The following is a 22672-nucleotide window of genomic DNA, read 5'->3' as shown; positions in this document are numbered from 1 at the left end:
AGGGGAAGTGACTCATGAATCAGAAAGGGGATGTGATTGGCCCACTGAACACTTGGGGCTGATACACCAGACAAGAAGGAACACAGGGATGCTGTTCCTTCTCTCCCTCAACATTTATTTTGTAAAAATTACATTTTACATAGCACCACTCTTAATATATGCTTGACCTTCAGGCCTCTAAATGCAAATACGGTAAAAATGGAGCATGGGAAAGCAGTATACAAAATCTGGCTATCACCTAAATACTTAAAAACATTATGGATACATTGCTGATGGGAATGTTAATGGTATAGCCTCTTTGGAAAACTCTATGGCAGTTTCTTAATATAACTAAAACATGGAATTACCAAGTGACCCAACATTTGCATGACTTAGCATTTATCCCAGAGAAATGGAAATCTGTGTACAAAAACCTATGCACAAATGTTCACAGAAGCTTTACTTGTAATAGCTAAAAACTGAAAACAACCCAGATGTTCTGTCAACAGGCAAATGGTTAGAAATGGTTAAACAAATCTTGGTACTCCTACTTGACTGGGCGGCAGAAAAAAAGAGAACACAGTACTGATAAACCCAATAATTTCAATGACATCTCCAGGAATCATGCTGAGTGAAGAAAGACACTCCCAAAAGGTTATATATTATATAATTCCATTTACGTAACTTTCTTGAAATGACATTATAGAATGGGGGACAGATTAGCGCCTGCCAGGGTTAGGGATGGGAGGAGGGGAAAGACAGGAAGGTGTGATAGGGGAGTCGGTGTGACAATACAAAGGCAACATGAAGAACCCTTGTGTTGATGTGTTTGTTACCTTGACCGTGGGGGTGGATACACAGAGCTATACAGGACATAAAATCGCACAGAGATACATACCTGCACATACACACAGAAATGAATGTGAATACAACTGAGGAAATGTGAACCACATGGGTAGATTTTGTCAATATCCTGGTTGTGATATTGTACTTTATTTTGCAAGTTGTCATCACTGGGGAAATGGGCAAAGGGTACATGGGATCTTTCTGTATTATTTTTTTGTAATTGCATGTTTATCTATAATTATCTCAAAGTAAAAAGATTAGTTAAAAAACTATGGGTTTTATACTTGGTATCTGTTCATTTCATCGGCTATAAAGAAATCTAATTCAGTCAACAAATATTTACAGATGCTAGGTGCTGAGAATACGGCAATGAACAAGGCAGATAAAACTGCCTGTCCCTATGGAGCTTACACTTAGGTGGGGAGGAGACACAGTGCGCCTAGTAAAAAAAATCATAAACCATGTTGGCTGGTGAAGCCGTAGGGAGAAAGTAAGACAGAGCAGGACAGGGGTAAGGAAGGACTGTTACTTAAAACAGGGTGACCACACAAGGCCTCACCTGTATGGAGGACGCTCGAGACTCGAAAGAAGTAATAGAGAAAACCCTATCTGGGAGGAAAGTATTCCACGCAAAGGGAACAGCAAGTGCAAAGGCCTGTCCCGAGGCAGGGGTGAGTCCGGCACATTTGTGGAAAGGCAGAAGAGCCAACGAGGCTGGGGCCAAGTGAGCAAGGCAGGGAGAGAAAAGATGAGGCAGGGGGCAGGGGCCAGAGCAGGTCAGGGCTGGTGGACCACTGGCATGGCCTCCTTGGCTTTGATTCGAGTGAAAGGGGGCACCACTGAACATTTTAAGCAGAGGAACGCCATGACCTAACTTATGTTGAATCAGGATTACTCCGGCTGCTGGGTGAAGAAGAGGTAAGGGGGTGGCAAGGGCAAAAGCTCTAAAACCAAAGTGGAGGCTCCTGCAAAATCCAGATGGAAAGACGGGGCAAATGGCAAGAGTGGATGTTAGCATGTTGCTGCCTGTATGCACCTTGACAGATAAATAACAAATCATATTTGTACTGCGTTAATATCTTTACAAAATACTATTCTGTGTTTTGTTACCCTGGACAAAGCTAGAGCTTTAGCTGTACAGACCTTATCTTGTGACCCCGATGGCATCTCTTCTAGAGTCTCAGTGCTTCCCAGATTGGAGAGCTGAGTACTTGGCTGTAACCCAGGGCTGGAGATATTGGAGTCGCCCATCTGATTCTGAAATTAAAAGGAAAAGTATATCATGTGAAAAGTTTGCTGACTATTATTTGGTTAGCAAAACATCGTATGTACTATGCTATCAAAATTAACACGTCCCTGGACTGAAGTTGGGGCTTTTTTTTTTTTTTTTTTTTAAATCTGGTCTCCTGAGTGTTCTGAACTGTTTGTGGTGTCTGTTTTGACATGGATAATGCTCACTACATGCTGGATCAGATAGCCCAAATATAACTTTAGATTTCTAAAATTTATAATTCCACGTCCATCTAGTGATCTTTTTTTAGCGTTTTTTTTTTTTTTAGCACAGTGTTAGGCACTCCAATGTTAAAGGAATGGCAAAGAGGCATTTTTTTCTATTCAAATGACTTAATCCTTATTTCAGAACACCTTTTACTCAGTGTTACCCATTTACATAGAGGTGAAAGAGCCTGGGGAAGTCTATGAAATATCTTTTGAAAACATCTGAAAACTACTGAAGCATTAGACAATTCTCCACATCACATGGTGCCTATGAGGGTAAGTGTGGCCAGCAGACAGTCACTACATTACTGACTATATTCCCTGTGCGGTACTGTTCATCCCTGTAACTCACTCGTTTTCTAACTGGCAGTCTGTACCTCTTAACCCCCTTCAACTATTTTACCTGCTTATGAAATATCTTATTTTCCACCTCTTTATGCACCACCATCAATCTATATTAACACATTATGGAGAGTGCCTGGAATTAAACTGTATTAGAGAAAAGCTCAAAACACTGTTCACAAGTTCCTAGAACAGAAGGTATAAAATGTTCAGAAACATTTTAAAAATTGAGCGTTTGCACATAAAAATCCCAGCTTCTTATTTTCAGAGAGAAGCTGGATACCTTGGCAACAACGGCTGGAGCTGAGCTGCAAGTGACCCTCTGATGCAGGGCCAGGCTCTGTCCGCATCGGGTCCACCCTGACCCACTGCATGCACTCCCGTGGCCCATGTGGTTTTGGGGGTAGTTGAGTCTCCTATACTTAACATGAGCTACAAGATAGGTTATGCTTTAAAAGGTCTCTAGAACTTCAGACATTTTTTTATACATGTGTAGGGCCGTTCTTGGAAGGTTTCCTCTGAGTTTGTTTTTTGATGACACTCTAGTATTTATTTGTATGGATTGGGGGAAGTGAACAATCACAAACTTCCCGGAAGGTAATTTTACAATATCTGGTAAAAACCTTAAAAATATCAAAATCCTTTGATCTACCAATTCTATTTCAAGTAATTTATCTTAAGAGAAAATACTGAACATGAAAACTTAGCTACAGGATATATTTCTGAATTCTTAAGAGAATCAGAAAAAAACAGCATATTGTTTATGTAAGGCACGGAAGGAAAAATATGTAGCTATTAATATCACTGTTCTCTTTTTCAAAGACTTTTCATTCTACCAAAAGAAATCTCACAGGGACTCCCTATGAGATGAACAGCCACTGTCATAAAGATACTGCTCTTTGGGAAAAAACTGGTTACAAAAGAGTTAATAAAAGCGACTTTTAAGACTAGTTAATAAAACTAATGTAGAAAAATGTACCACACACACTGGGACATATTTATACATATATTTGGAAGGATACATAATGAAGTATTAACAGTGATCATTTCTAGGTGGTGGGATTATGTCTTTTTCTTCTACTCTAATCTTTAAATATAAAATAAAAATAGCCCCTACAAAAATCCAGGATTATATCCTGTGACTAGAAGTAACTCAGCAAGGAGCAACTGTAAAGGACTATGGGTTTAGCTATCTTTCTTTACATTAAAAAAGGTACGCTGGTTAAAACAAACTATAGGACTCAGGGAGAAAATGTTTATATAGGCAGTTCTTATTTCCAAGTAGTCTCTATTATAAATCCTGCACCCCAAAGTCTGGAATTTCATTCATTATATGACACACAGTGGACGGGGGAGATTTAGGGTTGGGAGTACATCCCATTGCTGAGGTGTGGTTTGTACCCCTGCCCTTGACTCTGTCAATCTAAGTCTCTACCTAAAGATAAACAAAGGAGCCATCTGGAACCATGCGGCAGCTGAGAGCACCCACGCAAACACTGAGATATGAATTCATGGGTCACTGCTAATACCAACTCCATTTGGTTAGATGACAGGCAAGTGCAGACAAGAAACAAAACTGTTCTTTCAGGAAGCTCCGCCTATTTACAGATAGTTTTCAAAAACTTTAGAAAGAACACATTATAAAGTAAGTACCAAAGATTTTACTAAGTTCCCAAAGATTTTAGTTCTAGACATCATTTTATTTATTCCACACCATTGGGAACATTTTCTTTACAACAGTTATTTACTGTGCTCTCCATATTCTTACTTTCACAATGCATTAACTAGAAATCAGGTCAGATTTTCAGATTGCCTGTTTGACCTAAAGCTCCTTTATAGCTTTGTGTACAAAAACTAAGCTTCAGTTCCTGCTTTCGTTTTGCAGTCACTCGCTACTTAGCCTGAGGAGTAAGCGGGCCACCTCCTAGAGCGCCAGCTCTGGTGTACAGCCCCTACACTTTCTGTCCCGTGTGGCACCACCACGATCTAGTCATCACTAGGCATATGTGACAGAGCCCTGGGTTTATTAGTTACCTGCTATCAGAACACAGAAAGGCCTCTATAAAAACTGAACAAGGCATCTATAGATAATCCAGATCTCATTAAGGATATGAGGGAGTCTGGGGGAATATAAGGTGACCTAAAAGTACAAAAAATGATTCTTAAAGTAAATGATTATTAAAATTTATTCTCATCCAGTTTCCTAAAAATCAATAAATCTACTATAGAGATGACTGCTTCTCCTATATTAATTTTCACAGATCCAGAAATTCCTCCTAATTCTCTATGAGACACTGAGGAATTTGGTATAATTTGAAACTTCTCATGGACTCTAATGTATACTTCTCTACCCTGGGTGGGACTTCCTTTGGTGTCTAAATATGACTTCCTTTGTTAGAGGAAACTACCTTCCAGAGCACTGTTTCCAAAGTTTGTTTCCTAAACTCTAGATTCTTGAGATGCTAAAGGGGAATATGTGAAAAACGGTCCTGTGGTTAAATCAACTTGGGAATTATAGGGCCTCTCAGAGTCTTGAGCATTGCAAAGCCCTAAGAGGATGGGGGAGGAGGAGCCATGTAAACAATGTTTCCTTAACTCACTTGACCAACTGGAACTTTTCCTTAAGGATCACTTGCTAACCATGTAGAGACTAGTGACAGAGCAGAACTGTTTGGGAAACACATCAGAGAGTGCTTTTCATACCTTGCTCCTTAAATTTTTGGTGAGGTGAGCATCACATAGAAAATAAAAGAAAGTACTTAATCAAACATGAGTAAAGAGTAAGGTGACAATTACAATGCCACTAAAACAAGGTGCAGCGGTGGGAACCTTTGGTCTTGCTCCTAGAAGTGTAGGGCTCTGAAGTGCCCATGTCAAGTGAAAAGCCAGGACAGTTTCACAGCCACACGGTTTGACGATCACCAAGGAAATGTCCACTGCTTGACACACAGTGGACAGTTCATAAGTGTGTATTAAATAAATTAACAAATGCCCTACAACTTCCATTTTATTCAACCTTGGGGAGAAAATATTATCATTTAACTTTTAAACTAACACACAAAAGAGAAAAAAAAAAGAATTCTAGAAAAGCTTCACATGTGGGTAAAATCCAAATCAAAGGCTGTGAACCTACCACCAATTACAGACCATAAATATCCCCTTTGGTATTAGCGGGTGCAAATGCTCAGACTACATAAATTCCTAAGCCCTAGCAGAGACTGCAGGGGTGAACAACAGGCAAGAAGCTTTTTCGGAACTACCTGCTGCAGGCTCACTTCTGCACCCTGAAACCATTTTCTCCCATAGTCACTTTACAGGAATAGAAAAAGAGCATTCTAAATTTTCCTGCCAAGTCAAGGACTCTGAGATAAGCAAATTTCTTTCCCCGTCTTTTAGGCTAAAAACAGTAAGACACACTTTCTTTTTGGACTAATTATCTCTACTGGCCTTGAGGTAACTTCCCCAGCACATGAGTCCCCTGCAGGCCTCCCCCTCCCCTCTCGGTGCTCCCAGTCGGCATCTCACCCTCTCATATTCATCCTTGGCTCTGCTTAGCATCTCCAGGATGTCAATGGGCCTGTGGTCACTGCAGCCGTTGGCCTGGCTAGGACTCTGCTTGTCCCGAGCCGCTTGCTGGGACCGCCGTGTCTCCTCTTCTACAACACTAGTGGAAGAGAACCAGGTTTCAGAAAGACTTCTTTAGACATAACCTGACGTATGAACCCTCCTGGTGCTCGTCTTCTGTGGATACAGGAAGAATGTCATAGGATACACTGGCCTCCCAATATAAACACGGGGCCTCGGTTACCTCATCCCGGGAATACATGACTAACCACTTCACCAGCTCATGCACAGCGATGCCAACTGATGGTGTCTCACTGTTAGGACAGAAGTGCAGAATTCTTTTCTAGAGTTGGTGGGAGCAGATAAGTTAAAATGACTAAATTCTTTCTTTCTCTTTTTTGAAGTATCTCAGACTCAGTCAAAGTACCAGGTAAATTACATTTTCAAATGGACGTGGCCAGCAAGACAAAGGCAGGCTGCACAGTGGAGCAACCCACTGTGCAGTTTGTACCAACACCGGACTAGTGGTGGGTGGGGGGTGGGGGGGTGGAGAGAACCTTCGTGAGAAGAGAGGTCTCAGGGAATCTTCAAAGGTTTCCCTTATTCTCTCCTTAGAAATCACTGAGTGGGTGGCTGAGGTCAGGGTGATTGTGGCAAGGCTCTTTATTCTGGTTGGTGCTTAGGCTAATTCTGCACTTGAAAAGACCTAAAGCAAGAAAAGTTGAGCGTTAAGAATGCCACTGATAGGGTTGAGGTCTTTTTTCTTTTTAAGATTCATATAGGTTTTAATCTCAACTGTAATGAATAGGCTTATCTACCATAGGTTATTAGGGGCACAGACCCAGCTTGTTAATTGTATGAACTAAGAACTTTCTGGACAGTGGAAAGGATAGGCAATAAAATAATTCAGTAGCAAAAGGTTTTTCTTTTTTGAATAAAAGGAGTAGGACAAGAATAGGCTGCTCAGTGTCTTGTTCACTGCTTTAAGACAGCCCACCTAGGAGCTCCCATTAACGTGTGTGGGATGGTTCTTATATTTGAAAACATTGGGTTAAACAATATTAAACAGACCTTTTTTAAATTTTAAATAGTAGAATCATTCTGAGTTTTTAACATGCTAAAATGTATTTGATTCTCCAAGAAGGGTGGGCTTATAAATTTTCCCAAATTTATGTGACCATACAGAATCTTCTCCTGAGGAGGGATTTGTTTGGAAAATCCTGCTTTAAGATAATATTGTCATTTCTCTATCTAAATTCTTACAGCTCTGAATAGGATAATTGATTGATGAGTTTTTTTTTTTTAAGATTTTATTTATTTGACAGAGAGAGAGCAAGAGAGCATAAGCAGGGGGAGCTACAGAAGGAAGGGGAGAAGCAGGCTCCCTGCTGAGCAGGAGCCTGATGCGGGGTTCAATCATATGACCCTGGGATTATGATGTGAGCTGAAGGCAGATGCTTAACTGCATCTAGTTTTTTTTTTTTTTTTAAAGATTTATTCTAGAGAGAAAGTGAGCAGGGGGAGGGGCAGAGGGAGAGAGAGAATCTCAGGCAGACTCCCTGCTGAGCGTGGAGCCCAACACAGGGCTTGATCCCAGGAGCCTGAGATCATGACCTGAGCTGAAACCAAGAGTCGGACGCTTAACCGACCGAGCCACCAGGTGCCCCTGGGATGATTATTTCTAAAATGAATGTACACTCATAGACTTTACAGTAGAGTGAAAGAAGACTGATATGTGATATGAGCATGAGACCAGTTAGAATCAATATTGTTTCTCTTATATCCACACTGGGAAAGAAAGACTGTACTGTCACAGCTGGGAGGCCTGTTGCAAAGGACAAAAAGACTGGAGAGACATATTGGTTGTTTCTTGATGGTGGGTCACAAGCAATTTCACTTTCCTTTTTTGTACTTTTCTTCATTTTCCATAATTAACAGGTGCTCCTTTAATAATCAGGAGAAAAAAAGAATGCTATTTCAAGTGACTTGTATTTACACTCAGTTATAGGCTGCACCAGCCTGAATCCACCTTTACTGAGGATTTTGGTCACGCAGCCTATTTCTCCTACCTCCTGCCATGCTGCCCGGCTTGCCCAGGCTGGTATTCCGCTCTCCCCTGACCCACACTGGATCTGAAATTTTGATTTAAAAGAAGAACATTTCTTTTCTTTCTTTCTTTTGTTTGGTTTTCTTTTTTTTTAAAGTAAGCTTTACGCCTGAATGGGGCCTGAACTCCTGACCCTGAGATCGAGAGCTGCATGCTCTACTGACTGCGCCAGCCAGGCGCCCCCAAAGAGAAGCACATTTCTAGTAGTCACCACTGCTCACCGGTGGAACAGGCCACCTTACAACGCTCACCACGGCTGCAAGTAGAAGCTGTCCAGATGGCATGGAAGGGACAGGAATGATGCTTGGACTCTGTAAGGCCTCTTCCAATCCAAACTCTGTGAGGAACGCCCTTGCCTCTTGCCCTCCTCTCAAATATGCCCCAAGCCTATCTGTAAAATCAGGAATAAAGCTCACTTCCATGAGTTCTCCAAATTTCATAGTCTATATAGGCAACCATTTAAACAAGTGTTTATTGTTAAGAAAAGTTTCTGGCAGAGTGGATTTTCTCTTTAGGAGAGTCAGCATTTCCCAAGCTTAGTGGATTTTCAACTTCGCCACTGACCAAAGAGGATTTCCAAATTCGGGTATGTACAGGTCTAGAAATTTGCTTGCTCTCCCACATAGCTTCTCAGTTTTTATAAACATCTTTTGGAATAAATCAATTTCTTTACTTGGAGAATTTTTATTATATTGCAGCTGTTAAAACAGTGATTTAACAGGATGGGCACTGACAGGCACAGTTATTGAGACACACAATATGCCAGAAAGAATTTTACCTGTATTTCTGGTTAGCAGAGATGATATTCTGAAATATGGGGCAAATAGAGGCTGTACACAGGCAAAGTCAGAGCAAGGAAAGATAAAGTAGTCTTTTTTTATCTTTGGTGACCAGAACACCATTTATCACAAAGTTAATGTTAACATATAAGGTATTCTCTTCGGCCATAAATAGTCCAGACACTTAAAACTCATTATCAACAGTTTCATGAGGGCACTCTCTAATCACTTTCAATACCTCCTCTGCCTCTAGTAAAACCAGCTGAAAGTGTAAGCAAATGTGCTTCTTTTGGGCATTTCTCACGAAAGAACCTGAAGGCTCTTCTCTTCCCTTCTGCTTTCTGTTTCTACTTCCTCACCCTATTTTTGGGTTCCATACAATATTTTCAGATAGGCCTTCAGTCTTCTGCCTCATTTACCATCTGAAGTCTTATATGAGGGGTACCGCTGGCCCTGATAGTTTAGAAAAAAGCTCAAAATGGTTTCCTGTAAGTAGCTATTAAAGCTAAGAGAGACAGATTTCTCACTTGGGGCCCAAAAGCTCTCAATCTGCAGGAGAAAGTCTATATATTAATATATTCCAAAGTTTGGATATTTAAGGAAAATATTCTGGATTTCAGGATAACCAAGAATTAGCAAATCTGTGTCTTCTAAGTAATCAGAAGTAAAGTGCCTTTGCTGTAACTTTCAAAACTACAAAAAAGTAGGGGCACCTGGGTGGCTCAGTTGGTTAAGCGACTGCCTTCGGCTCAGGTCATGATCCTGGAATCCCAGGATCGAGTCCCGCATCGGGCTCCCTGCTCAGCAGGGAGTCTGCTTCTCCCTCTGACCCTCCCCCCTCTCATGCTCTCTCTCAAATAAATAAATAAAATATTTAAAAAAAAAAAACTACAAAAAAGTAGTCATCAAATAAGCAAATGGCTTTGTAAAAAAGCGGCTTTAATTAATTAATTTCCAGAGAAAAGGTGTTGTAAAAAGAAAAGTGTGGTTCTTCAAGCCTGAGTGATCCAAGTTCATTTGGAACACTGTCTGCAGGGGTGTGTGCCCACAGTAATAAACATGGCCTCCCCTGTGAGCTCACAGCCAAAGCAAATAAAGCAGGAGGCTGACGAACATCGCATCAGGACATGTGAGCGGTCCTGGATTAAAACGTCGCCTTAGCCATGTGTGCTTCTTTTAAAATGCAAATATACTTGAACTGAGGTTTGGGGGTTAATTATTTACTTACACATTTACAGAAATTAGTGTAAAATTGGCCTGTTTCTTAAAAAATGAAGACTGTTTTCTTCCACAGATGCAGGTAAGAACCTTGCAGGAGAGCAAAGGGAATTTTGATTTGACAGAGGGGGCTCCACATCTCTGAGGAGATTCAGGCAAAAACTGTGCAAGGGCAACACAGGCGGGCCACAACACACTGCCCGCCGTAACGCTCTGCCCAGAGCTGTGTGGCACCGCAGGCCCCCTCAGCACCAGTGTCCTGGGCTCCTAGGATCTGGACCAGCAGCACAGGTAAGCCAGGTGGCTCCCGCAGGCTAACCTAAGAAAGCACAGTGAACCCCCCCTTCAGAACATTAATTCAGTAAAATTACTCTCCCAATTCTAAGATTCTGACATACAAAACATTTACTGGAACACAACCCAGTGGTGAACTGGGGACTACCAAACCTAGAATCGGTGTCAAAACGAAGTTCACTTCAGGGAAGCGTGTGCAGGAGTTCTCTATCAGCTGCTGAGCGCGGCATCACTCGTCAGAGCAGAAACCTGGAGGGAGCCTGAAGTAAAAGCCCCTTAGGAAAGCCCCTGCAGGTGGTGGGAAGGCTGTGCCCTGGTGTCGATGGTATCCTCTGGAGTTAGGCAGTTTGACAGCCCTAAGCATATCACCCCAACCTAATGTACAAATAAAGAAAAAGACTAGAAGGAAACAGACTAAAACACTAACAATGGGAATAGTAGGATTACAGACGATTCTAGAGTTCTTTAAGCTTTTCTGCCTCTTACAAATTTTTGACAATAAGCAGGAAATCAGGTGAGAAATAAATGAGTTAGTAGACTCAGTAACAAAGAGAAGTAAGGGGGAAAGTCATTTTTTCATCTCTCATATATCACTAATTGAATCTATGTCGTGATATAAATACTTACTCGGCCATGAGTTTGGCTATGCGGTGACAGTCATTCTTGTCGTAAAACCAGATGCTGTATATTGACACTTGAAAAACAAAGGAGAAAAAAGAGGGGAAATGAGGTTTCAATATTTGGGTGTATGTAAGTACTACATTACCATGGAATATCACAGAATTTACCATGAAACCCTCAAACTGTTAGGAGTTCCTCTAAAGAAAAAAAAAAAAGCCTCTCCCCTAAACTGTTTAATAAAATTATTAAAATTAGGATCGGTAAAGTATCTAGATGAAAACTGGAAAGTCTGTTTTTAGACAGGATTACTAGATCTCACTGAGCCTGAGGAGCCACTAAGTGTAAGCAGCACCATTATTTTATGTATTAGAAAGAAAAAGAACTTTTTCTTAAAAAGAAAAACACTGCCAGTTACACTAAGAATCAACATTGTAAGATGCATTCCAAATGGATAGCAAAATGTGAAAAAAAAGTGTCTCATTGAAAACCAAGTTCACCCATCAGCTAACCAAGCACAGAACCTCTACCAGTCTCTTGAAGCCTGAACGGAATTAGGAGCTCCAGCTCCAGACCCAGTGCATGACCGATACTATGCGCACAGGAACCGGAGGTGCTGGGGCTGGGCTCCGTCTGTCACACTTCTTACTTTTCCTTTTTCATTCCTAGCATGGATGGTGTGATCAACACTAAGAAAACCCTCACAAGATATTTGGTAAATAGGTCTATGAACCTTATTATTAAAGGTAACAATACATAAAAATGACTGTAAATACTTTTTGAATAAGGTGGAGTAGAAATACTGAATACATAAGTCAAAATAAACATAAGGCTAGTTAGGGCTCACTGTTTCCATGTGCACCCATGGCACTCACAGCCTGGCCCAGGCTGTACCTCCCTTCACACTTACGATGACTGGTACAGGAAGTGCAGGTATCATTAGGCCTTTTTTTAAAATTAAACTTTTTTTTTTTTTTTTAAACACAGGAAGTAGGATTTATTGGTGGGCATGAATAAGGAGGGGGCAGTGCCGGTTCTCCTGAGTGCAGAGCCTGCCATTTGTCCAAGGGGCCGCTATCAGGGATGTATCTGACCCACAGCAGTCTGGGATGAGCTGCTTTTCAGCCATCATGTCTTCAAATTCGTCCGCATTAAACTTAGTAAAGCCCTACTTCTTGGAAATGTGGATCTTCCGATGGCCAGGGAACTTGAACTTGGCCCTTTGTGTGGCCTTAATCACATGCTCCTTGCTCTGCAATTTGGTAAGGATGGACATGATGATTTGGCCAATGTGGACCCTGGCCACTGTGCCCTGGGCCTTTCCAAAGGAGCTCTGCCTATCTGCCTGGAGCCCGTCAACCCCAGCACAGGACAGTTGGTACAGTTGACAGTCTTACGGATACGGATGACGTGGAAGGGGTAGAGCCACACCTGGATGTGAAACCACCTTTGCTACAGCTTTTCACCATGTACCTGTTGGCACAAATATGGGTAGCCTCCAGGGCTTCAGAGGAGAGCTGCTCATATTCATCTGATACTATGTAGCCACATAGTAGGTACTCATCCATTTCTGCCTTCTTCTGCCTCCGGTCAAAGATGCAGGGACACCTCTGCAGAAGTGAGACTTTGGATACGGCATGCTCTTACAATACCAGTAACACTGGGTTGCATGGTGGCCCATGGTGACACCGGATCTTCGGTGGCACCCCAAAGGAAAAGAGCTAAACTTTTAATTTTGAAGTAATTGTAGCCTCACACACAATTGTAAAACATAGACAGAGAATGTATGCCCTTTAATTTGTTTCTTCCAATGGTAACATTCTGTAAAGTTATAATATCATAGACAGGCTTCTGACATTGATACCATCCAGATCCCTGGTGCCCTTCTATAGTCACACCCTCCTCCCTTGGTCCCTCTCCCCTGTCTCTGACCCCTAGCAAACACGCTAATCTGTTCTCCATTTCTTTAACATTGTATTTCAAGAATGTTATATAATATAAATGGAATTACACAGTATGCAACTTTCTGAGATTGACTTTTCTGACTCAACATAATTCTCTGGATATTGATCCAAGTTGTTGCTCGCATCAATAGTTCATTCCCCCTACTCTCACCTCCCCCCTTTTTTTTTTGCTGAGTAGTGTATTTCATGGTATGGATGTACCTGTTCAACCATTTATCCATTTGAGGATATGTGGTGTGTTTCCAGTTTTTTGCTATTATGAATAAAGCAGCTATAAATGTTCATTCGAAGGTTTTTGTGTGAACGTAAGTTTTCCTCTCTGGGCTAAATGCCCCAAAGTACAATGACTGCATCATAGTAGTTGCATGTTCAGTTTAATAAGAAACTCTTAACCTGTTCCCCAGAGTGTTTGTGCTAGTTTATATTCCTACCAGCAATGTATGAGCAATCCAGTTTCTTTGCAACCTTGCCAGCATTTGTTGTTCTATTTTTAACTTCCTCCATTCTGATAGGTGTATAGTGGCATCTCATGGTGGTTTTAGTTTATATCTCCCTAATAGCTAAAAACGCTGACATCTTTTCATGTACTTCTTTGTCATCCATATATCCTATTTAGTCAAATGGCTGCTCATGTCTTTTGTCCCTTCTAATTGATTTTTAAAAAAATATTTATTTATTTACTTGAGAGAGGGAGCGAGAGAGCATGAGTGGGAGGGGCAGAAGGAGAGGGAGAGAGAATCTGAAGTAGACCCTGAGCTGAGCGTGGAGCCTGATGTGAGGCTCAATTCCACGACCCTGAGACCACTACTTGAGTCGAAACCAAGAGTCTGACGCCCAACTGACTGTGCCACCCAGGAGCCCCCTAACTGATTTTTTTTACTGTTGAATTTTATGACTTCTTTATATATTCAAGATACTAGTCCTTTGTTGGATATGTGGTCTGAAGATATTTTCTCCCTGTCTGTAGCTTGTTTTTCATCCTCTTAATAAGGTCCTTCCAGAGCAAAAGTTTTTAATTTTGACAGGTCCAATTTATCAATTTTTCCTTTTATGGATCATGCTTTTTTTTTTTTTTTTTTTTAAATACTTGTTTTATTTTTTTTTATTTTTTATTTTTTTAAAGATTTTATTTATTTATTCATGAGAGACAGAGAGAGAGAGAGAAGCAGAGGGAGAAGCAGGCTCCCAAGGAGCAGGGAGCCCGATGTGGGACTCGATCCCAGGACCCTGGGATCATGACCTGAGACGAAGGCAGACGCTTAACCATCTGAGCCACCCAGGCGCCCCTGGATCATGCTTTTGGTGTCAAGTTGAAGAATTTTTTGCTGATGGACCCCTAGTTCCAAAATTTTCTCCTATGATTTTTCCTAAGGGTTTATAGTTTTACATTTCAGTCAGTGATCCATTTTGAGTTAACTTTTGTATAAAAACGTTTAGGTTAAGGTCTTTTTTTTTTGGTCTAATTGTTCCAGCATTATTGTTGAAAATGCTCTCTTCTTTTTTTAAAGATTTGTTTATTTTAGAGAGAGAGAAACTTTAGCAGACTCCTTGCTGAGCTTGGAGCCCGACTGGGGGCTCAATCTCACGACCCTGAGATCAGGACCTGAGCTGAAACCAGGAGTCGGGACGCTCAACCGACTGTGCCACCCAGAGGCCCCTGCTCTCCTCTCATCTTTTGTACCTTTGTCAAATAGCAGCTGGGCATATTTGTGTGGGTCTATTTCCAGATTTATTTTATCCTATTTATTTATGCGTTTATCCTTCCACCAATGCCACACTGTCTTGACTACTGCTGCTATATAATAGGCCTTAATATTGGGTAGAATAATTTCCCCACTTTATGCATCTTTTCCAAATTGTTTTAGCTTCTAGGGCCTATGCCTTTCCATATAAATTTTAGAATAAGTTTGTTTATGCCTACAAAAATCTTTGCTGGTATTTTGATAGAAAGTGCTTTAAGCCTACAGGCCAATTTGGAAATAGGTGAATTTGTACCATGTGGAGTCCTTCAATACACAAGTACAGTCTAGCTTTCCATTTAGTTTTTTTTTTTTTATTTCTTTCATTAGTATTTTGTAATTTTCAGCACACAGATCCTTGTACATGTTTTGTTAACTTTATGCCTAGGTACTTAATTTTCTTTGTAAGGATTATAAGTGGTAGGGTTTTTAAAAAAAAGTTTATTTTTTTTTTAATTAATCTCTACACTCGATGTGTGGCTCAAACTCACAACTCCGAAATCAAGAGTCACATGCTCTTCTGACTGAGCCAGCTAGGCACCCCTAAATGGTAGTTTTTAATTGTGACTGATAATTTTGAGTGTTGATCTTGTATCCTCATACCTTATACCAAACTCATTTTATTAGTTCTAGAAATTTGTACCTAGACAGTCCTCTTATCTGTGAATAACATTTTTATTATTTCTTTCTCTCCCCTTTCTATTCCAGTATGTAAGCCTATTTTTCTTTCTTGCCTTCCTGCAGTGGTTAGAACTTTCAGTGCTGTGTCACAGTCAACACTGTGGACATCCTTGCCTTGTTCTCAAACTTAGAAGGAAAACATTCACTCTTTCACTATAAATATAACGTTGGCTGTAAGTTTGTTGTAGATGCTCTTTATTAAGATGACATAGTTCACTTCTATTCCCAACTTGAGAATGGACATATGATTTTTTTTCCTGCATCAAAAAACACAAAATATGATTAGTGATATTTCTATTTCATATTTAGTCTGTTGATATGATGGATTAAATTGATTGATTTTCAATACTGAACCAGCTTTGCAGATCTGGAATAAAGCCCATTTGGCATCATTTATATTTCTTTTCTCTATATTGTTGGGTTTGCTACTATTTGGTTGAGAACTTTTTTTTACCTAGCTCATGAGAGAGATTGCTTTGTGGTTTTCTTTTTTTTGTACTGTCTTCGTCTTGTTTGGGTATCAGAGTAATACTGGCTCTGTAAAATCAGTTGACAACTGTTCCCTCCTTGTCTGTCTTCTGGAAGAAACTGTAAAATTAGTGTTAATTCTTTGAATTTTCCAGTAAAACCATCTGAGCCTGGAGATTTTTCTTTTAAATTATTAAATTAATTTCTTCAAAGGCTAAAGGATTATTCATGTCATCTATTTTATCTTGGTTGAGTTTTGTAGTTTGGGCTTTCAAGGTCCATTTCTTCTAAGTTATCAAGTTTGAGTGTAAAGTTGTTCATAGCATTAGCTTATTACCCTTTTAATGTCTGGAGAATCTACAGTGATATCCACTATTCTATTCCTGATACTGGTACTTTGTGTCTTCTTATTTTTGTTAGTATTGCTAAAGGTTTATCAATTTTATTGACCTTTTTTAAAATTTAAAAAACCTAGTTTTTTGCTTCATTAATTTTTCTGTTTTCATATTTTCAAGATCATTGATTTCTTCTGCTCTCATTTTTATTCTTTCTTCCGTAGGCTTTGAGCTTATTTTGCTCTTCTTTTTAAAATTTCTTGAAGTGAGAATTTAGTAGGCTCTCAGCCAGTGTCACTTGAAAGGATGGGAGGAATTCCCCCTGGCTAGGCCACCTGGTGTGCCTCTCCTGGAGAAGGGAGCCTCTAACCTTCACAGATACAAACTGCTTCCCAGGCTAGGTTGATGATATGACTCCTCTTCTACCCCTCCACCTCCCCTTCATGGAAGGGAGGGAAAGCACTCCCTTGGTGGCCACTTATTGTCAGTAGGGCTTCTAATTCTTCCTGTCAGTTTTTCTGGGCTCACCTGATATTGTTGGAAGGACTCCCACTCGATCCAGGAGGGGAATGAGCCTACCTGATCTGCCTTGTGTTGCTAGACTGGAAGTCAACAAATATCAGACCTGGGTCCCCTTCTTCTGTTGGGTGAGAGGGTTTTAAGACCCTCCTGCTGGGTTGTTTTGCCAGTTCTGGGTCTTCCTCTTTCTACCTTTCAGAGTTCGCCCAATTGTCTCTTGTGTTATTTCTGGGTTTTTATAGTTATATTTAACAAGGAGAGCAAGGAGAGAGAAGTCTGTGCCATCTTGTTTGGATGAGAAGTCTCATTATGCATTTTCATGAAAAGACTAAGTGGCTTATTAAATATCAGAGAAAAAAAGTCTTAGAACTGTAGCTAGAACTCAGGTATTCCCATTCCTAGGCCAGTAGTCTTGACATCACACAGCCACTGCCTCATTACATGAAACAACATAAAATTTTTTATAGAAACAAAAAGTTAATGAGCTTCAATTATGCTTGAAGACTAAAGTAACACATAAGAGTATAAATAATTAAAAATTATACAATAAAAGGATGACAGAATATAGGAAATATAATGCTAGAACAAGAAACTTTAAATAGGAGCATCTGTGTGGCTCAGTTGGTTAAGCTTCTGCATTTGACTCGGGTCATGGGATCAAGCCCTGCATCGTGCTCCCTGCTCGGTGGGGAGCCTGCTTGTCCCTCTCCCTATGCCCCTTCCCCCCACTCATGCTCTCTCAAATAAATAAACAAACAAACAAACAAACAAACAAGAAACCTTAAAGATCCTTTTCATAGCTATTATTTGAACTCTATCAACATACATTAATATGTATTGATATATTAATATACATTAATTGAGAAAGCCAATTAGCTTTTTTAAAATTGAGGTATAATTGACATAACATTATTAGTTTCAAGTATATGATGTAATGATTTATTATTTGTATATATTGTAAAATGATCACCACAGTAAGTCCAGTTAACACTCATCACCATACACAGTCACAAAATTTTTTTTTCTTGTAATGAGAACTTTCAAGATCCACTCTTAGCTACTTTCAAATATGCAATACAGTATTATTAACTACAGTGACCATGCTGTACATCACACCCCATGACTTACTCATTCTGTAACTGGAAATTTGTACCTTTTGACTCCCCTTCACCCATTTTACCTCCCCTCCCCTGACTCAGGCAACCATAAATCTGTTCTCCATATCCATGAGCTTGTTTTTTTTGTTTGTTTGTTTTTGGGTTTTTTTGCTTAAAGATTCCACATATATTGGGGCACCTGAGTGGCACAGTTGGTTAAGTGTCCAACTCTTGGTTTCGGCTCAGGTTGTCATCTCAGGGTTGTGGGATGGAGGCCCGTGTTGGGCTCCGTGCTCAGTGCTGAGTCTGCTAAGGATTCTCTCCCCCTCTCCCTCACTCTAAAAATAAATAAATAAATAAATCTAAAAAAAAAAAGATTCCACATATAAGTAAGATCATAAAGCATTTATCTTTTTCTTTTTAAAGATTTTGTTTATTTATTTGAGAGAGAGAGAAGGGGAGATAGTGAGAGAGTACAAGCAGGTAGGAGAAGGAGAAGCAGGCTCCCTGCAGAGCAAGGAGCCCGATGCAGGGCTCAATCCCAGGACCCTGGGCTCATGACCTAAGCCGAAGGCAGACGCTTAACCGACTGGGCCACCCAAGCACCCCCATTTATCTTTTTCTATTTTATTTAGCATAATGCCTCAAGGTGCATCCATGTTATTGCAAAAGGTTAAGAATTCATTCTTTTTTATGGCTGCATAATATTGCATTCTGTATATATACATTTTCTTTATCAATTCATCCATTGATGGACTCTTGTGTATACATATTCTGGCTGTTGTAAATAATGCTACAATAAACATGGGGGTGCATATATCTCTTCAAATTAGTGTTTTCATTTTTTTTTTCAGATAAATACCCCAAAGTAGAATTGCCAGATCACATGGCGGTTCCATTTTTAATTTTTTGAGGAAACTCCATACTGTTTTCCATAGTTGATGCAACAATTTACAGTCCCAGCAACAGTGCATGAGGGTTTACTTTTCCCCACATTGTCACCAACACTTGTTCTTTCTTGTCTTTTTGATAACAGCCATTCTAACATATATGAGGTGATATCTCACTGTGGTTTTAATTTGTATTTCCCTGATATTAGTGATGTTGAGCATCTTTTCATGTACCTGTTGGCCATCTGTATGTCTTCTTTGGAAAGATGTCTATTGAGAACCTCTGCCCACTTTAAATCAGATTATTTGTTCTTTTGTTATTAATTGTAAGAGTTCTTTATATAATTTGGATATTAGCCCCATATTAGATATATGACTTGCAAACATTATCTCCCATTTGGTAGGGCCTTTCCATTTTGTTGATGGCTTCCTCTGTTGTGCAGAAGCTTTTTAGTTTGATATAGTCTCACTTGTTTATTTTTGCTCTCGCTACTTTTGCTTTTGGTGTCAAATCCAAAAAATCACTGCCAAAACCAATGTCCAGGAGCTCACTATCTATGTTTTCTTCTAGGAGTTTCATGGTTATCAGGTCTTACATTAAAGTCTTTAATCTATTTTGAATTTATTTTTGTATGATAAGATAGTAGCCCATTTTCATTCTTTTGCATGTAGCTGTCCAGTTTCCCCAACATCATTTATTGAAGAGACTGTCTCTTCCCTATGGTATATTCTTGGCTCCCCTGTTGTAAATTAACTTGACCATATACCTGTGAGTTTATTGCTTGGCACTCTATTCTGTTCCATTGATCTATGTGTCTATTTTTGTGCCAGTAACCATACTGTTTTGGCTACTAAAGCTCCGTAGTATATCTTGAAATCTGAGATTGTGATACCTCTAGCTTTTTTTTCTTTCTCAAGTATGCTTTGAGGGGCTCTTTTGTGGTTCCATACGAATTTTAGGACTGTTTGTTCTATTTCTGTGAAAAATGTCATGGCAATTTTGATACAAATTGTACTCAATCTGTAGATTGCTTTAGGTGGTACAGACATTTTACCAGCATTAATTCTTCCAATCCAGGAGCATGGAGTATTTTTTCATTTATTTGTGTTTTCTTCAGTTTCTTTCATTATGTCTTAAAGTTCTCAGTGTACAATAAAAGCTATTTTAATGGCAAATATTTTGTTTCACTCTGAATTAAGGTCATTTTATTCTACAAAAAACTTCAGGGCCAATCACAACTTTAAAGTTCCCTTTTTGATGGAAATAAAAGTTTAACTGGATTTTTTCAATTGTCATTGTAGAGGGAGTGAAAGCATCGATATACAGAGTTAGTGAATTAGCTTCATTTTATGAACGAAGATGATGAACGTGAATTTTTTTCCTACCCTGTTCATAAGGGGACTTCTCTGGTGGAGAAACCCTCCGGTTTCACTAAAACTGTCCTTGACTGTTGGGTTCCATGTCTGGTTATGTGTCCTGCAGGTGACTGTGCACACTACCACCAGGCACCCAGGCTGGCTTCTGCTTTCTGAGTGGTCATTCAGCCTGCTGTGAAGAGTTTTCCATGTTTGGATCCAGGTTCACAGCCCCTCTTCCATTCACAGAACTTCAAAACACCACCAATGTTTCAAACAGAATCAATGTCTAATGAGAAACAAGTAATTTTGGAATATCTCACACGGTATACGTAAATAGACTGAATTTAGCTTTGACAGCCCTTTGACAAGGAACACAGAGGAGGCTTTGTTACGGAGGAGATATTTATTAAACATTATCTTCTGCAGGGTCTTAGTTATGTTCCTATTCCTTTCAGCTAAGGATTGCTCCTACATAGAGTAAATCAGATTGGGCTCTGAAAAGACTCCATATATGGCAATTAAACACAACCATCTTTCTTTAAATATGCCTCTTTCAACTCTGGCTAAAGAACATACAAAACACAAGAGTCTGAATACAAGATTCCAGTTTTCCTCTAATGGACACACCTCTACAACTTACAGTGATGAGAAAGTTTATGGTACGCACTAAGTACATCAGGCTCAGAGAAGAACACACAACATTTTCTGGGCTAAACAGGGGCATTTAGTAATGTTTTCATAGGGGGTTGCAAACCCAGCTCTTAAGAAAGAATTTCATATTGATAATCAAACTAAGCCCAACAGAGCCGTCAACTTATGTTGACAATACTTCACTTACATCCTCCCCTTTTCCTTTGAAGAAATACACTATAATTTAGAAATAAGACACATGCCTTCCACTCTTGTACATTATCAAATAAACTGCCAAAAAAGAGCCAAACACTTACAAAGGCATGTTTGCAGAAGAAATAAAGATAAGGAAGCCATAACGATAGCTTAATGGGTAAAGGATAAGAGTCACACTCGATTCTGCCAAAAGCAGACCTGTAGAGGTTCAGACACGCATCCAAGAATCAGCTCTGTCTGCCAACATATCAAATGCTCAGTGCATGCAACTGGCAAGGAGGCCCTGGGAGCTGCCCCTAAGCCTGTCACTGTCACCAGTGAGGAAAGACAGACAAGTTCCCAGATGGCTAAGATCACGGAGGCCCTGTCTTCAAGCCAAAGCCAAGTATTCTTCCCTCAAGAGAACTTCCACTCTATGGCCCAACACATTCATTTGCTGAAACATCCTGAAATAATTTTCCTTTATTAACTATAGCACAGAGGATTTAAGGATTTGACAATACAGTATTATTGTGCACATAATGATGGCATCCTGATTTGTAAATGACTTTTCTCAAGATGAAAGCAAACTGTTTAGTTACTGGACCCCCACCACATAGTGTGGCTGCTAATAGCTGTCCCAAGTAAGTCGTGCTGTCCAGGCAAGTCACTGACGAGTTAGGTGGTGTGGTAGGGCATTTGATTACCTTAAGGTTGTACTTCCATGAAAAATACAAAAATTCAGAAAAGAATATCCAAAATTAAATGTTTCCTTTGCTTTTTAAATGATGGCATCTTTTGAAAGTGTGAAAAACGAGACTGACAAAGATTAAAGGTATTAGGTCATTTAATATTGAGAATTTTGAAAAAGCTGAGGGGCAAGAGTTTTCCATTTCCCCAGAGCCCTGTTTGAAGATCTAGCAGCCTAACATGATTTGCTGTTACACCTCACGCTGCTTCTCATCTGGAATGGTGTATGGCACACAGAAGATCAAGAAAACCCAAATTAATTTGGAGCCTTTGTAAAATCCCTTGAGACTTCTTGAGATGCTGTGAAATGTCACAAAAACAGAGCTGGGAATCACTCTCATGCACATGTTGTCTTTTTGATTCATTTATTATTTAGATCTGACCTACTTTCTAGAAGGATCTGAGGAGGTTGGAGATTTTCTCAGTATGGTGCCAAGCAGAAAAGGGGCTTCGATATAAGCTTTTTGGCAATGATGTTAAGAATTATAAAATTTCTAAAGATGAGACTGACAAAGATGCCCTACACCGGGAAAGAAAAACAAGAAAATGTGCTTTGAATACAGCCAAAAACATTTATTCTGGACATAGGGAAAATCCTTCTGATTATAAAAGTAATGTAAAAATGGAATAGATTATATAAACACCTGCCCTGGCTAGTGAAAAAGCAAATGCCCCTGCCTGGACAGATCATTTCCTTTAAGACAAGAATAAGCCTGATGGCTCCATGTCAACATTGAAAGGTTTGGAAAGAGAAAGAAGAAAAAGGCTCTGGAGTGGAAAGTAGAACACACACATACAGGA

The 22672-nt window shown here is 39.8% G+C and overlaps 1 protein-coding gene and 1 pseudogene across 1 annotated transcript in view; both read right to left on the bottom strand.

The window, feature by feature from the left end:
• DCP1A (decapping mRNA 1A) overlaps positions 1-22672 on the bottom strand; it is a 56186-nt gene that overhangs the window by 16081 nt on the left and 17433 nt on the right. The window contains exons 4-6 of the mRNA XM_036102554.2: positions 11254-11320; positions 6190-6328; positions 1969-2082 (exon numbers count right to left, since the gene is read on the bottom strand). Coding sequence (XP_035958447.1) covers positions 1969-2082; positions 6190-6328; positions 11254-11320 — 320 coding nt within the window. The remainder of the gene's footprint in view (positions 1-1968; positions 2083-6189; positions 6329-11253; positions 11321-22672) is intronic.
• Positions 11475-17683, bottom strand: LOC118542393 (large ribosomal subunit protein uL16-like; annotated as a pseudogene).

This window comes from Halichoerus grypus, chromosome 1 (assembly GCF_964656455.1).
Source record: "Halichoerus grypus chromosome 1, mHalGry1.hap1.1, whole genome shotgun sequence".
NCBI classification, from domain to species: Eukaryota; Metazoa; Chordata; class Mammalia; order Carnivora; family Phocidae; genus Halichoerus; species Halichoerus grypus.
This window is presented reverse-complemented; position numbering and strand designations above follow the sequence as displayed.